The sequence below is a fragment of the Anomaloglossus baeobatrachus genome, chromosome 2 (assembly GCF_048569485.1).
Source record: "Anomaloglossus baeobatrachus isolate aAnoBae1 chromosome 2, aAnoBae1.hap1, whole genome shotgun sequence".
Classification (NCBI taxonomy): domain Eukaryota; kingdom Metazoa; phylum Chordata; class Amphibia; order Anura; family Aromobatidae; genus Anomaloglossus; species Anomaloglossus baeobatrachus.
Genome location: NC_134354.1, coordinates 151597272 through 151613313, shown reverse-complemented (window position 1 = coordinate 151613313; position 16042 = coordinate 151597272). Strand labels below are relative to the sequence as shown.

Sequence of the window (16042 nt, the reverse complement as noted above, 5' to 3'; positions counted from 1 at the left end):
CAGATAGTCCAAGGTGTCTCCCTCTGCCTTATAGTGAATTTCAATTCATTTTAAAAGGGGAAATTTAATTTGATCTAAGATCAAATTGATTTAAGAGCTTGGTCACAGAATGAATTAAACTTGTAAGTTAAAGTATTACTGTAGTTCTGAACATAACACACCAAACTCAAAGTGAGCACATAGTACATAAAAGGTACTACCTTAGAACGCTCAACGCGCATTTCGACAAGGCTTCTAAAGTGACAACTGTAGTATGGATTGCAGGATTTGTATGGGGTCAAGTGAAGAGAAAATGGAGGACACCTGTTGGGGCTCTGGTAACAAAAAGAGGTGGGCAAGAAGTATAAGGTTGGTGTACTGGAAAATGCAAAAAAAGCGACCAATGTGTAAGGCTGAAACTTGACAGGACGATCAATGAAATTTGATATCATACGCCCAGTCGTCGAGCATGAGCAGGCAGCAGAAATTCTAAATAGTATGTAATGGAATGCAAGATGTGTTCCAGAAGTAGAAGCAGCGGCAGTATATGTCAAAGACAGGGGCAGCCGCTTATCTTACGGTACAGCGGAATGCTCAAGAAAGAAGGTATGGCAATACACGGATTCAAAGCAGATATAACGGTGTACTGTATGTCATGTCTGCCATATCTTTGTAGGTTGAATATGCCTTATTATTTCATAAAAGTACTACACTGAACCTCTGATTGAACTATTAATGGATAAGGTTTTGCTTGGCATAAACCCAGATTGATCTGGATGAACCCAATCGAAAATTACTTGACTAAGCCTTGTGGCTAGCATTTTAGTGAGAATCTTATACACAACATTACCGAAATGGGTCTCTGAGTCACACTCCAAAAGGTTCTTCTCTGGTTTCAGTAAAACTAGAATAGTAGCATCATAAAAGAAATCTGGAAGGGTTACAAAGGATATATCCTATGAACATACAGCATGCAAATGGCGTAGCAGCATGTCTGGATATTTGCTATAGATGTCCAGTGGAAGCCCATCAGACCCAGTACCTGGCTCGTGGCCATGGCCGGAATAGCCAAATTAATCTCCTCTGTAGTAAAGTGTGTCTCTATGGAGGCACGTTGGGTCTCATCAAGCGCTGGAAATTGTAAATCCGCTAAGTACTGCAGATTCAGAGGCAGCAATGGTGGTTTTATAGAGGAATTCATAATAATGAAAAAAACAATTTGTAAAGGATTCAGCTTCTCTAACAACAGAGCATTCAGAGGTCTGAAAACTGCTTTAAAAGATTTGTGCTGTTATACCATAAAGGCAAAAAAAATTGATTGTCTACCCATCTCCAAAAAATTATTGTCAGATAGCAAAAAATAATTTGGGATTAGACTGCAAATGCTGGGTGTACAGATGCTGGAGGCAAAGTCATTCATCCCCATATGTGAGAGGGGGGTAGATAGGTATAAGCAGCTCTGCATTCTTTAGCTGTGCCATCAGATTGTCTCTCTGCCTAGCTGTAGTGCATTTAAGGCAAGATATAGTTAAGGACAGACATCCCCTGAGATGGGCCTTAAAACTATAACAGAAGGCATCAGATGGTACAACGTGCGATGCCACAAAGCATGCCAGTCGGTCTGAAATCCTATCATTGGGGCTGAGACAAAAAGGGTTAAACCTCCAAGAGGGCATAAGCACCTATGTTTAAGAAAAGTACAAAAGTGTTATGATCAGCTATAGTCCTAGTGCCATGCTCTATAGTATTCAAATAGCTAAATCACTGAACTGCATATATAATCCAAGAGAGAAAGCATATGCCTCATTTAAGAACATGTATAAATATATCCACTTATTGCCAACCATAAATAAGAAAAAGGCAGCTAGCATAGCTTCCTGCCAACAAAGCTTGTCTCTAGGTTACGTCTAGAATGGAGCCACTCCTATGAGGAATGATGTCACGGGAAGGGGTAGAGCTTGCTTCATTACAGTGTAGAGGTCATAAGAAGAAGTAGAGTGCCTATGGGCTGGTAACTAAGAGGATGTACTGCAGGATGTGCAGGGTATAAGGGAACTGAGAAAAGTGATCTATCCCAGAATTTGGCTGTATATAGAGGGGCAGAGCTGTGTTTGTTTCCTGCTGCTGAGAAATCAGTGATGTGAAACTTAAAATGCAGCTTGGTTGATGCATATGACAGAAGATAATCCTCTGCCATATGCATCAACAGAGCAGTATTGATCTGTGAGTGGCAGGCAACACACAAAGCTCAATTTGAAGTGCTTATCAATTAAAAGACGAGATGAGGAGACGTGCAAGAGAATTCAAGCGCTCTGAGGGATATCAGCTAACTAGGATGTAAAAACTCACAAATCATCCAAACTGATGTAGATGGTAGGACATAAAATCGGTCAGGCAGCGTACTGTACAGGACCAAAGTGCACAAAGCCATGAGGTGGGGCTAGTTGAGAGCATGCAGAAGTGGGGGGGGGGGGGGGATGACTAAGGCCTACCACACACGGCAAGTAATACAGAACCAATAGAATGCAATAAAAAAAAACAAAAAAAACGTATTCAACTCGGACCAATATTACTCTATGGGCCCGCTCCCATGAGCGAATATTTTCTCAGCCCTAATCGGACCGAGAAAACAGCCACAGCATGCTGCGAGTGCAATGCGATCCTGTTTCACTCGCACCCATACAAGCCTCTTGGGCGAGAGAAACATTGCACTGCACTTGCGTTACACCAGTGTAACGCGAGTGCACTGCGCTAATCACATCAGCCGGCAACAGAGGAGATTGGGAGATAAATGCCTCCCCTCCGCAGCGCCGGCCCTCTCCTCCGCAGTGTCGGCCCTCCCCCCGCAGCTATGGTCTGATCGCACGATCGGACCACAGTCACATGACCCTCGCATGATACTCGGCTCCCGTTGTGTCTTGCGAGCGTGAGCAGAGTGTCATGAGAGGACTCGCACATAACCCCGTGTGGCCTCAGCTTAACATAGAGGATACACAAGTGCTGCTAGTTAATTTTAGCAGTGTAAGGCTATGTGCGCACACTGCGGATTAGTTTCTCCAGCAAAAAACGCACCTTCTGGCAGAAAAACTGCACCAAAAACGCATGTGTTTTTATCGCGGTTTGGTGCATTTTTGTCCCTGCGTTTTTTTTTAACATTGAACGCAAGGAAAAACGCAGAAAAATGCAGAAAAGAAGTGACCTGCTACTTCTTTTTGATGCAGAAATTCTGCAGCAAAACCTGTAAGGAAAAAAATAATGCAGTGTGCTCACAGCATTTTGGATTTCTGATAGACTTTGCTGGGGAAGGACTGCATGAAGCTTATGAACAAAAACTACACCAATTCTGCAGCAAAAACCGCTGCAAATCCGCAGCAAAAAACGCAGTGTGCGCACAGGGTCTTAGAATAGAATCTCCCATTCAGCTATGTGAAGCTGGATGTAGAGAGGAGAAAGACCGAGAAAAAAAAAAAAAAAAGACACAAAAGTAAAAAACTATGTTTGGCTTAAGCCAATATGACACTTAAGCACTCATTCCAGTGCTTTAAGTGTGAACACAATCACTGAAAGCAATACCCAATTGGGTTTTGAATTTCCACACCTCCTTGTCGATCTAATGGTTCAACAAGCAGTGAATATTAATTTACATTCTAAAGCTCAAAATTATCTTTTTTTGCTTTCACAAACGAGTGATTTTCGGACAGGTTGTTCATACACTCAATCCATTGATTTTAGGGTGCGCTGACATTAGCATATATAAATTCACCCACATTCTCAGCCAGAAAAGTTGGCGAGTGTCATGCGTTGTTTGTTCTCACATAACATGCATTTGTCATGCGAGGGCTATGCGCGTGTGTTTTTTTCTCACCTAGCATTTGTATGTCATGCGCGTGCTTTTATTTTTCTCGCCTTGCATTCGTATGTCATACGAGAGTACGTTTATTTTTCGCCTAGGTTAAAACAAACGCACAATTGCATAGCAGTCACATGACATGCGGATGTTAAGTGAGAAAAAAAAAATATGCATCACATAGGACGTGCATGAAATACGGATGTGAGGTGAAGAAAAAAAAAACGCATGACACGCACCAACTTTTCTGGCTGAGAATCTGGGTGATTTTACATACGCTAATGTGAGACCACCCATTCATAATTATTCCAAACAGTGGGTTTTTAACATTGAAATCTGAAGGATTATAGCCAGTGTAAATTCGCCTTAAAGGGAGGGAACCTGTCACCACTTTTTTGTCCTATAAGCTGCGGCCACCACCACCGGGCTCTTCTATACAGCATTCTAACATGCTGTATAGAAGAGCACAGGCCGCTGTGACAACATAAAAAACACTTTAGAATACTTCTCTAACCGTCTCTCTGCGGTGGAATAGGGCCTAATGGCTGTCTCCGTTGTCCGGTGCGGGCGCCTCCTCTTTCGGCTATCTTCGTCGTCCTCTTTCTGAAGCCTGTGTGCATGACGCGACTACGTCATACACACTCACCAGTCCTGCGCAGGCGCACTACAATACTTTGATCTGCCATGCTCAGGGCAGATCAAAGAGCGCCTGCCTGCTCAGGACCGGAATGCCAGCGAGTGTCGATGACGTCGGACCTGTCATTTACCGCGGCTAGAGAAGGAGAACAAAGATGGCCGAAAGAGGCGGCTCCGGCACCGGACAACGGAGACGCCCATTAGGCCCTATTCCACCGCAGCGCGACTGTTAGGTAAGTATTATAAAGTGTTTTTTATGTTGTCACAGCAGCCTGGGTTCTTATATACAGCATGTTAGAGTGCTGTATATAAGAGCCCGGTGGTGGTGGCCGCAGCTTATAGGACAAAAAAGTCGTGACAGGTTCCCTTTAAGTCTTATTTATAGTAATCCATTACATTAACTGAACAACCCATGGCAGACAGATACTGTAGTTGTAAAACGCACAGAGATCTCCATCCGAAGCGAATGGATAACCCACTGTTTCCAGGGGTTATACCACAATTTACAGTTAAATGGGTTTGAGATTGTTCTTTAGGTAGTTGTATATGAGCATTTTACCAATGTGAACAAATGACAATACAGTAGCTAAAATAATTAATTCTATAATTAATTATGCATACATATCGTATATACACACGCATTGTATATATACATATACGATCAAATAGCAAGTGCACATAAAGTAATGGTTCATATGAGAAGTTGCTGTTTGAGAACAGCTGCTCAGTAGAAACATTTCAAGCAAATTTATATGCAAGACGGTGTTTCCTTGTTTACAAAATCACCCATCTTTATAGATTAGTTTATTATTTCTAAAGCAAAGTAAATTCTATTTCATCTATTTAATGTGCAGCTTACAATTAAAAAATCATCCTGCTCAGTGCAATATGGCAGGAAGGTATCCCACGTGGCCCATTAGAGAGCAGCATACAATTACTCCACAACTCCGCTTCCCAGGCTTCACATGCTTTGCCCAACACATGGAGGATGAGAAACTACTGAGACTACAGGTCAGACGACTTCTCATTTATCCTCATGTCCGTAATCAAAAAAGGACATTGAATGTACAAACTATAAATCCAAAGGGAGATAAACAAAAAGGCCTTGTTTAGTTTGTACGTCGCTCTGAATGTGCCAGAGCATTCCACCTTCTGTAGCCAAGCTAGACCGTCCAATTGTCTACACCACATCGGGGATGGGGGCCATTATACACTATATCATGTGTTGGACGTCACAGCTTCTCCAGCTACTGTTTGTAACAAAAATGCTGTCTTGCACTGTACTATATGTGGATACCTAAAACCAAGCCTCAACATTTAACTGAACATTGAACTACAGGTAATATGCCAATTTTACAATTTATGCACAATGTAAACTGTAGGCAACAGTGATTTTTATATGCGGATATCTAGGAAAAATAAATATAAATGCACAGCAATTATATAACTACACAGACCTTCTTACTAAATACATAGGCAAACATTTTTAAACCTGACCCATTGCAAAGTGTGCAATAAGGAGTTAATGTGAACATGTAATTATTTCATGTTGCCCAAAACGTAGGTACAGGAATCAGCCTGGCTGCGCAATCTCAAACACTCCGGTGTTTTAGAGAAAATATACTTTGCAAAACCGGCCAGGGATGAGACTAATCTGCGCTGCCCCCGGCCTGCTCTTCCCAGCGCCACTCCAGGACACTGACAGGTCATTCTCTATATACACATAAGGCTGAGACCGCTCAACCTATAGCGGCCCTGGGAGTAGATGGCCGTAGCAACGCCGAACTAGTCTCGCCTACGGCCAGATCACTAAAGTATATACTGTACTCTCTGAAAAGCCAGAGCGTTCCAGAGAAAAGTGCACATGGCTGCAATAGTGCAGCCAGGATACTATACAGGGTAAGTTGTATTACACTCATAAATAGCGATGTACAAATCTGTCATCAATGTTACTGCTGTAATGCATTTACAATAAAACAAAAAAAAACAAAACAATAAAACACCACCAATTTTGTCCCATAGGTCCCACAAAGAATCCATGACCGTTTTGCACACCGTCTTCATGAAGTGTCCATGTACAGAGTTCATTAAGAGCATTGCATCTGGTAATGAATTTGCTGTATACTTTAACTGCCATGTACCAGAGAATGATGATGAATTTGTTGCCCTGCCTGCGCTGGTCTCTGCCTGCTTTTTAATAGATGGTGGCGTGAACGCAAAATTAGCAAAAGTCAATGCACATTTTTAAACATCCGAAAAAGTTTTACGTCAGTTTTTTGGCACAATCTATTTACACCTCTTGAAACACAAGCACTTCGCATGATCATCAGAACAGATGTGCATGTGTCCCAAACACAGACCGCTGTACAGAATCCATGTCAGCTCTTCAATATGCTTGCATCACTTATAAAGTAACTATTCAGGAACACCTTTTCTTCACATGTTGCGTTTTACTTTTTGGTCCTTCTATATATTGGCAACTGTTGGTTCATAAATGTGACATTACCTGTTGCTTTTGTGGCACCAGCTGCAGATCACCTTCCTATTTAAGTTGCAGTCCATGCTAATTTATCATAGGACTAAACGCATAGGTAAGCCATTTTACCATTAAAATGCTAAGACAAGTCTGACATTATTTTGACCGGTCATGGTTTCGTAAGATAAGTCATAGGCCGGGTTGTTTGCTCTAGCTAAACCCAAATTATTAAAGTCTTTTGACACATCGCCAAGGGTGTGACCGCGACCAGAGTCAATGAAGGAAGATGGCCTGCTGACATCAATGTCAATTTCATTTGGAAGTGTCTTCTGACACACATTCAGTTGAAATGTATTGCAGAGCAGAGACCCACTGGCACCCTGCACAGCAATACAAGCCATCAGCCAATCAGAAGCCTGCAGCAGATGTCGGCTAGCCCGTGAAAGGTTGCGCCTGGCAGAGATGTCATTTGTTGCCCATGCCTGCACGTGAAAGTCAGCTGCCAGCTTCTGTGCCAGCTATAGAAGAGGACACTGCAGGTCACAAGAGGGCAGAGGAAGGAAAGTATAATTTTTTTAAAAAAAAGGGGACTGAAGAAGAACAAAAGAACATTATTACTGGAAGGGGACCAGGATGGCGATATTATACAGAGCAGGTGCTTAAGATGGAGGACATTACACCAGGAAAATGCCCAGGATGGGTGATGTTACACCAGCAAAGGGTCCAGGAAAGGGGCATTAACTCAGGAAGAGGCCCAGGACATTTTTACTGCAAGGTGCCCAAGAACATTATTATAGGAAAGGGTCCAGGATAGGGGACATTAGTATAGGAAGGAGCCTGGACAAAGGATATTATTACATGGAGGGAGGCGAAGCATATCTTCTTGGGATCTAGAACACTACAAGGGCTCGTACATTTTACCAACATGCAGGTGAGGGCCCTGGTCCAAATTCTGCATCGGGCTCATTGGACTCTACTTATGTCACTTAAAATAAGTAAAACTAAAAGTCGTTCTACAGGGAACTCCAAATAACTGCTGTAAAAGATGGGAAATTCAGGAACTAATCTTTTCCTAAAGCAACAACACAGTGGAAAAAAAGAATCACACAGATCTCAATCAAATCTATGGGACGTCAGTGACAAGAGACTTTTTGTAACCAGACTTCATTCTCACTACTAAGGAAAAATTCTGCCTTCCTTCCAGCTATGATGACTGATGTGAGGCTTGTGGAAAAAGAAAAACATGAGCTCGCCGGGTAGGGCAGTGCCTCAGAATGGAATGCGGTGCATGGCAGATTCACGCCGGTTCCCAAGTACACAGCAACATGGACAAAAGAGGAAAGCCAGCAACCGCAAAAATGTATGATAAAACATCACATTTAGTAAAGCGCGTTTAGGGATTTTGCACTACTAGGACAACCCCTTCTGAGTCCACGTTTCCCCCAGGTAAAATAAAAAAGCATATTCTCGTCTTCGTGGCCAACGCGGTTCCAGGGCTCACTTGATGTTGTGATGTCATGCAATCCCCGCATCCAATCAGCGACGGCTTCACTCTCTCCACCTTCGGACATAAGAGCAACCAACAGAAAGTGAACATATGCAGAATCCCACACTTCCTGTAGATTAACTCATTTGTCCGAAGGTGGGGAGATAAAAGCTGGCACTGATTGGACACAGGGCTCGCATAACGTCATAAAAGTAACTTGAGCCCTGGCACCAGCCAAGGAGGCTTTTCTTTATTTTACCTGGGGGAAAAGTGGAATCAGAAGGGGTTGTCCTAGTAGTGAACGACACCTTTAAAATCTCAATAAAGCTTTAAAAATAAAAACAAATGGAGGGACACCGGGTTTACGCATTTCAAGATATATCTCTTAGTCTTGACAAGGTGTATGTGGAAGAAACAAGGATTTTATAGTGAATGTCCTCAAATATGGGTGGGGGAACACACCTGTAGTTTGGTTTTACATGAGGCAACATAGGCTAATGACAGATCGACTTGAATCTATCATAAATTGGGTCTTATGTGTCCAGGATTGCAAATTATATTTTGGGTTATTAAAGTGTTACATTTTGCATCACAAAATTCATATGGTGAAAAGAAGTCAATATTTAAGCAGCATGGACTTCAGAAACATACACTGTATACTTACACTGTAGTACTTCTTTGTGTAACTTCTTATATCCAAAAGTAACTTATTGTGCACCTGAGCAACGTGATCCAATGGGGAAGAATCACATTCTGGTTTACTACATCTTAATAAACTGGGCTCAATTTGCAGTCCCTAAAATTGAAAAAAATAAGGTAGGTGAGAAATTACCAAAAAGAAAAATTAACAGGATGGCAACATCAAACAGTAAAAGGAATAATGTCTTGTGTGTCACTATCCTGTAATTCATTAAAGAGAACTTGTCACCAGATTTGGCTGTGGCCACCACCAATGGGCTCTTACAGTGCCTACAAGTAGTATTCAACCCCCTGCAGATTTAGCAGGTTTACACATTCGGAATTAACTTGGCATTGTGACATTTGGACTGTAGATCAGCCTGGAAGTGTGAAATGCACTGCAGCAAAAAAAGAATGTTATTTCTTTTTTATTTATTTTTTTTTAAATTGTGAAAAGTTTATTCAGAGGGTCATTTATTATTCAACCCTTCAAACCACCAGAATTCTGTTTGGTTCCCCTAAAGTATTAAGAAGAATTTCAGGCACAAAGAACAATGAGCTTCACATGTTTGGATTAATTATCTCTTTTTCCAGCCTTTTCTGACTAATTAAGACCCTCCCCAAACTTGTGAACAGCACTCATACTTGGTCAACATGGGAAAGACAAAGGAGCATTCCAAGGCTATCAGAGACAAGATCGTGGAGGGTCACAAGGCTGGCAAGGGGTACAAAACCCTTAACCCTTTCCAAGGAGTTGGGCCTACCTGTCTCCACTGTTGGGAGCATCATCCGGAAGTGGAAGACTTATGGAACTACTGTTAGCCTTCGACGGCCTGGACAGCCTTTGAAAGTTTCCTCCCATGCCGAGGCCAGGCTTGTCCGAAGAGTCAAGGCTAACCCAAGGACAACAAGGAAGGAGCTCCGGGAAGATCTCATGGCAGTGGGGACATTGGCTTCAGTCAATAACATAAGTAACGTACTCCACCGCAATGGTCTCCGTTCCAGACGAGCCCATAAGGTACCTTTACTTTCAAAGCGTCATGTCAAGGCTCGTCTACAGTTTGCTCATGATCACTTGGAGGACTCAGACAGACTGGTTCAAGGTTCTCTGGTCAGATGAGACCAAGATCGAGATCTTTGGTGCCAACCACACACGTGACGTTTGGAGACTGGATGGCACTGCATACGACCCCAAGAATACCATCCCTACAGTCAAGCATGGTGGTGGCAGCATCATGCTGTGGGGCTGTTTCTCAGCCAAGGGGCCTGGCCATCTGGTCAGCATCCATGGGAAGATGGATAGCACGGCCTACCTGGAGATTTTGGCCAAGAACCTCCGCACCTCCATCAAGGATCTTAAGATGGGTCATCACTTCATCTTCCAACAAGACAACGACCCAAAGCACATAGCCAAGAAAACCAAGGCCTGGTTCAAGAGGGAAAAAAATCAAGGTGTTGCAGTGGCCTAGTCAGTCTCCTGACCTTAACCCAATTGAAAACTTGTGGAAGGAGCTCAAGATTAAAGTCCACATGAGACACCCAAAGAACCTAGATAACTTGGAGAAGATCTGCATGGAGGAGTGGGCCAAGATAACTCCAGAGACCTGTGCCGGCTTGATCAGGTCTTATAAAAGACGATTATTAGCTGTTATTGCAAACAAGGTTTGAATATGAAGGACTGGAGAAAACGGGTTTAATGCCGCGCTAAACACCACGAGCATATATAGATAAAAATATTCTCTTTATTTAGATCATTCCTACGCGTTTCAGAGGCTCATCTGCCTCCTTCCTCAGGGAAAAGAATCTTACAGACAGAGAGGGTTTATCCTTATGAAGCAACAAACAGAGGAAAAAAAAAAAAGTGAAAGCAACCAATCATGACATCATCATTACATGTTCCTGGGCGATGACTCATTGCCTCGTGGAATGAGGCTATGTCATAACATATACTACACAAATTTCAAAATATTTCGCATAAAAAGCAATGAACAATAATAAAGGACAAAGAAAAAATGAAAAATTGAATAAAGATAAATAAAAAAAAAAAAAAAAATTTATTTGAATGAATGCTTGTCTGTGTATGCGAAACACAGACAAGCATTCATTCAACTAAAATTTTTTTTTTTTTTATTTATCTTTATTCAATTTTTCATTTTTTCTTTGTCCTTTATTATTGTTCATTGCCTTTTATGCGAAATATTTTGAAATTTGTGTAGTATATGTTATGACATAGCCTCATTCCACGAGGCAATGAGTCATCGCCCAGGAACATATGTAATGATGATGTCATGATTGGTTGCTTTCACTTTTTTTTTTTTCTCTGTTTGTTGCTTCATAAGGATAAACCCTCTCTGTCTGTAAGATTCTTTTCCCTGAGGAAGGAGGCAGATGAGCCTCTGAAACGCGTAGGAATGATCTAAATAAAGAGAATATTTTTATCTATATATGCTCGTGGTGTTTAGCGCGGCATTAAACCCGTTTTCTCCAGTCCTTCATATTCAAAATTTGTTCTATAACGGGGCCGCTGCAGAACCACCTAAGCGCTCATCCACGCTAACAAAGGGGTTGTGACTGGCACAACCCGGCCAGGTGAGTGAACTGTCTTTATCCTCTTTCACTCTGTAAACCGGGTAAAACCCTATTGCGCCTCTTTTTTTCTCCCCCATTACAGCACATTGCAAACAACGGTTATTCCACAAAATATTAAACCTAGGGGTTGAATAATAATTGACCCACACTTTTATGTTGAAAATGTATTAAAATTTAACTGAGCAACATAACTTGTTGGTTTGTAAGATTTATGCATTTGTTAATAAATCCTGCTCTTGTTTGAAGGCTCTAACTTATTTGCATCTTATCAAACCTGCTAAATCTGCAGGGGGTTGAATACTACTTGTAGGCACTGTATATACAGCATTCTAAGATGCTGTGTATAAGAGCCCAGGTCGCTATGTAGAATGTAAAAATCATTTTATAATACTCACATGAGGGGCGGGCGGTGCAGACTGGTCAGATGGGTGTCTCCATTCTCCAGTACCGGCTGGAGAGACGAGAAAGCGGAGCGCACCACTTCAATTAGTACTAAATCAAAAGGAGGTGCACCCTGGTGCAGAAGGGAGAAAACATGTACAAAAGAGAAAAGATTCTGCACAGGGAATCAGGGGCACACTAGAACAGAGGTTCCCAACTCCAGTCCTCAAGGCACACCAACAGTGCATGTTTTCAGGATTTCCTTAGTATTGCACAGGTGATAATTTAATCACCTGCAAAGGTGCTGAATCCAACACCCATGCAATGCTAAAGAAATCCTGAAAACATGCACTGTTGGTGTGCCTTGAGGACTGGAGTTGGGAACCTCTGCACTAGATAAATGCAAATAACAAAAAACACCTTTATTGAGTACACAAATATGACATGTTAAAAGCATTTAAAACTAACATGAAGACAAAGACATCCACTTGGCGGAGCCAAGCCCAAAATGTTACACCAAAATATCAATATGAGTGCAAAAAGATCCGACAGTATAAATAGTATAAAACACAACAGATTGTGCAGTATCAAATATCATAAAGCATTAGAACCCTCTGGTAATGCCATGGAATAGAAGAGCCTGCATTAATAAGGTGAACAATCCTCAGTCATGGAGCGAACAGAAAACGTAATCAAGCACGCATGGTATTATACGTGCGTGCTTGATTACCCTCGCCTCCCTCTGGTGATCTCCCTGCTGACATTTATCCATCTTGTCTCTTTCTCTGCTATGCTCTGGCATTGAGCCTACAACTGTGTAGCCTTGGAGCTTCCTGGTCCCAGCTCCATCCAATATAGGTCCGTACTAATTTGTTGATTCCCCATGCCCTCTAACATTGGGCTCCTATATCTGTGCCACAGTGCTCCATCATTTGCCATCCTTTGGGGCATATGCTCTGATGTTCACTGCAGTCATTGTGACACTATATTTATTTATTGGCTTCTTTAGGGCATCTGTCCTTGCTGTGGCTGTAGTTGTACAAACTATTTACTGCTACTCATATATTACGTTTTCTGTTCGCTCCATGACTGAGGATTGTTCACCTTATTAATGCAGGCTCTTCTATTCCATGACATTACCAGAGGGTTCTAATGCTATACGATATTTGATACTGCACAATCTGTTGTGTTTTATACTATTTATACTGTCAGATCTTTTTGCACACATATTGGTATTTTGGTGTAACATTTTGGGCTTGGCTCCGCCAAGTGGATGTCTTTGTCTTCATGTTAGTTTTAAATGTTTTTAACATGTCTTATTTGTGTACTCAATAAAGGTGTTTCTTGTTGTTTGCATTTATCTAGTGTGCCCCTGATTCCCTTTGCAGAATCTTTTCTCTTTTGTACATACATTCTCCAGTATCGGCACCTCATCTTTCGGCCATCTTTGTCCTCCTTCTTCTGAAGCCTGGGTGCATGATGTGTCCTACATCATGCACACTAGCAGGCATTGAGGTCCTGAGCAGGTCAGATCAAAGTATTGTAGTGCGCCTACGCGGGATCTCAATGCCGGCTAGTATGCATGACGTAGGATAGATGATGCAACAAGGCTTCAGAAGGAGGACAAAGATGCTCGAAAGAGGAGGCGCCATACCCGGAGAAAGGAGACACCCATCCGACCGGTCTGCACTGCACTGCACGTTAGGCCAATTTCACACTTCCGGTACGCATGCAGTACAGTACATTAATTTACAGTGGAAGCGCGACACCATGCGGTTGTGTGCTTCATGCAGAAACGCATTTGTCCAAATGGTGTTGCGTTTCCACTGTAAATTAATGTACTGTACTGCATGCGTGCCGGATCCGGCGAAATGCCGGATGTGTGAAACGGGGTTTAGGTGAGTATTATAAAGTTTATAAGGTTTCCTTTAATTGCTCTCCAAAGTGTAAGTGACTTCACTGCAACCTCTGGTCATGACGGGACACGGGTTATTGTCACCATTGTATAAGTTAATATTTTCCTTTAGAGAAATATTTTTTGAGCATCATGATAATCACAAGGACTATTTGGAAAAAAAATAGAATTTTGGGAAAAAAATACACAACTTAAAGGATAGTTTTCATGACCTCACTGGACAGCACTAGACCCCATCCCTGGCTCTAAATGTACAGAAGTATATTTTGTCTGTGTGCACAAGTCCCCAATCAAATAAAAGCTGGTGTAAATGAGTCATAAATAGTCTAAACATAGCAAAATCAAAATTAAAGACCTTAGGAGGAAGCCAAGATTGACTTTTCCTATTTGCCAGTCTTAAAAGAAAGCCGTTGGTATGCCACTTAATAAATTTGGCACACCACAGACTGAAATCCACACTAGCTATGAGCTGGCATACATATCTGCTGTCATTTACGCCAATTTCTAACTTAAACTGTAGAAAATGTGTTGGTTTTTTTTCTTGTTCTCGCTAAGCACAGCCAACTTTTTAGAAAAATGTTTAAAGTGGCATAAAATCAAACTAAGTCCCAAATTTGGAGAAAAACGGATGCATGCCAAAACAGGCAACTTTATACTGCCAAAAAATTGGCAGAAGAAAAAAAAAATTAATAAAATGACCCTCTTGTTCACCAAGCGATTTATAGTCATCTCATTTACAGAAGACGAAGGACACGTTTAGTAGTGTCAATCACGGTCTTTAAACTGCCATCGATCAAGTACATGCAAGCCAATTGACGTTTGGTTACTAGCCCGTTTACACTGGCTAACAAAGGATCTGTACATAATGATTACAAGTGGTTTCTGTGCATAGACCATGATTTTATCAACACCACATGAAACAAGACATCATTGCACCCAACAAACGTTTTTGTGTTCATTAAGTGAATGCAGGCTTGTTTAGACAATCTAGTGTTCCATCTAAATTGGCCTTACCTGTCCAACAGCATTTACATCTTACTGAGCAGGAAAATATTGGCATTATTTACTTTCCAAAAACAATCAGTATTACTGTAAGGTTTGCAAACTACAAAAGTGTTAATAGGTAAATTGCATTTAGCAGCAACAAAGGGAGAACTGTGGAGAGGTATCAGACGTGGATACAAGAGCTGAAATGCCTGACCCAACAGATTATTTGTTTCCCTTGGAAGTAAAAAGGAACATGGAAAACACAAATAAGCACAAAGTATGTTGCGGAATGAAAATTGCAAATATACAGCCCAAAACACTGTGCCCCAGCTTGTGCTTTTGGAGACATGCACCCTATGAATTAAGTGGGTTATTTGCCTTACAGCCATATAGGTGGATGTTAACTACCATTTGGCCTCTGTTGTGACGGAATCCTATCTTTAAGACATGTACAAAACTGTGGTCGACCACACTGTTGTGCATGCCTAACCGTTATATGGATGTCCAAAAGATGGCACGTTGCTGATGCAGGCCATACAGCGTCCAAAGTGCCTCCATTTACCTCATTATAATGAGTTGTTTCAATCTGAATCCTGTTATTTTTGGAATTCAAACGTAAACCCCAAAATTAGTGCTCAGCATAGAGCACAGGATATGTGTCAATCTAGGCTTTTTCAGGTTTATGGTATTTTATGTCATGTTCCGTTATGCCCCTGTTCACACCTCAGTTTGGTGAGTGCAGTCAGTCTTTTTGTCTTTATTAAGAGGGTCATACCTTCTGACCATGCACCCCTCCCCCACTTGCCACAGGTAATCTTATCCTATATAGCAGGTTCCTACTTGCCCATACACAGGAGGTTTTTAACCCAGAGAGAGGCTTCAGCATAGTGTAGGTACCCAGTTACGAGATATGCCGTGACGTGGTGACTGGGCAGATATAGAAATGGACATTTATATATGCTAAATATCTCATTTTTATTAGATTTTCCTTAGCAGTAATGCAGGTCCATGTTCACACATTCATGGTTTAGCATTATCAGAGTTTAGCATTTGCACTTTAGCATTATC

The 16042-nt window shown here is 41.7% G+C and overlaps 1 protein-coding gene across 3 annotated transcripts in view; it reads right to left on the bottom strand.

The window, feature by feature from the left end:
- Positions 1-16042, bottom strand: part of POLA1 (DNA polymerase alpha 1, catalytic subunit) — a 513667-nt gene that overhangs the window by 186605 nt on the left and 311020 nt on the right. For all 3 annotated transcript variants that reach the window (XM_075335453.1, XM_075335456.1, XM_075335455.1), the window contains exon 33: positions 9089-9220. In XM_075335453.1, the coding sequence (XP_075191568.1) occupies positions 9089-9220 (132 nt within the window). The remainder of the gene's footprint in view (positions 1-9088; positions 9221-16042) is intronic.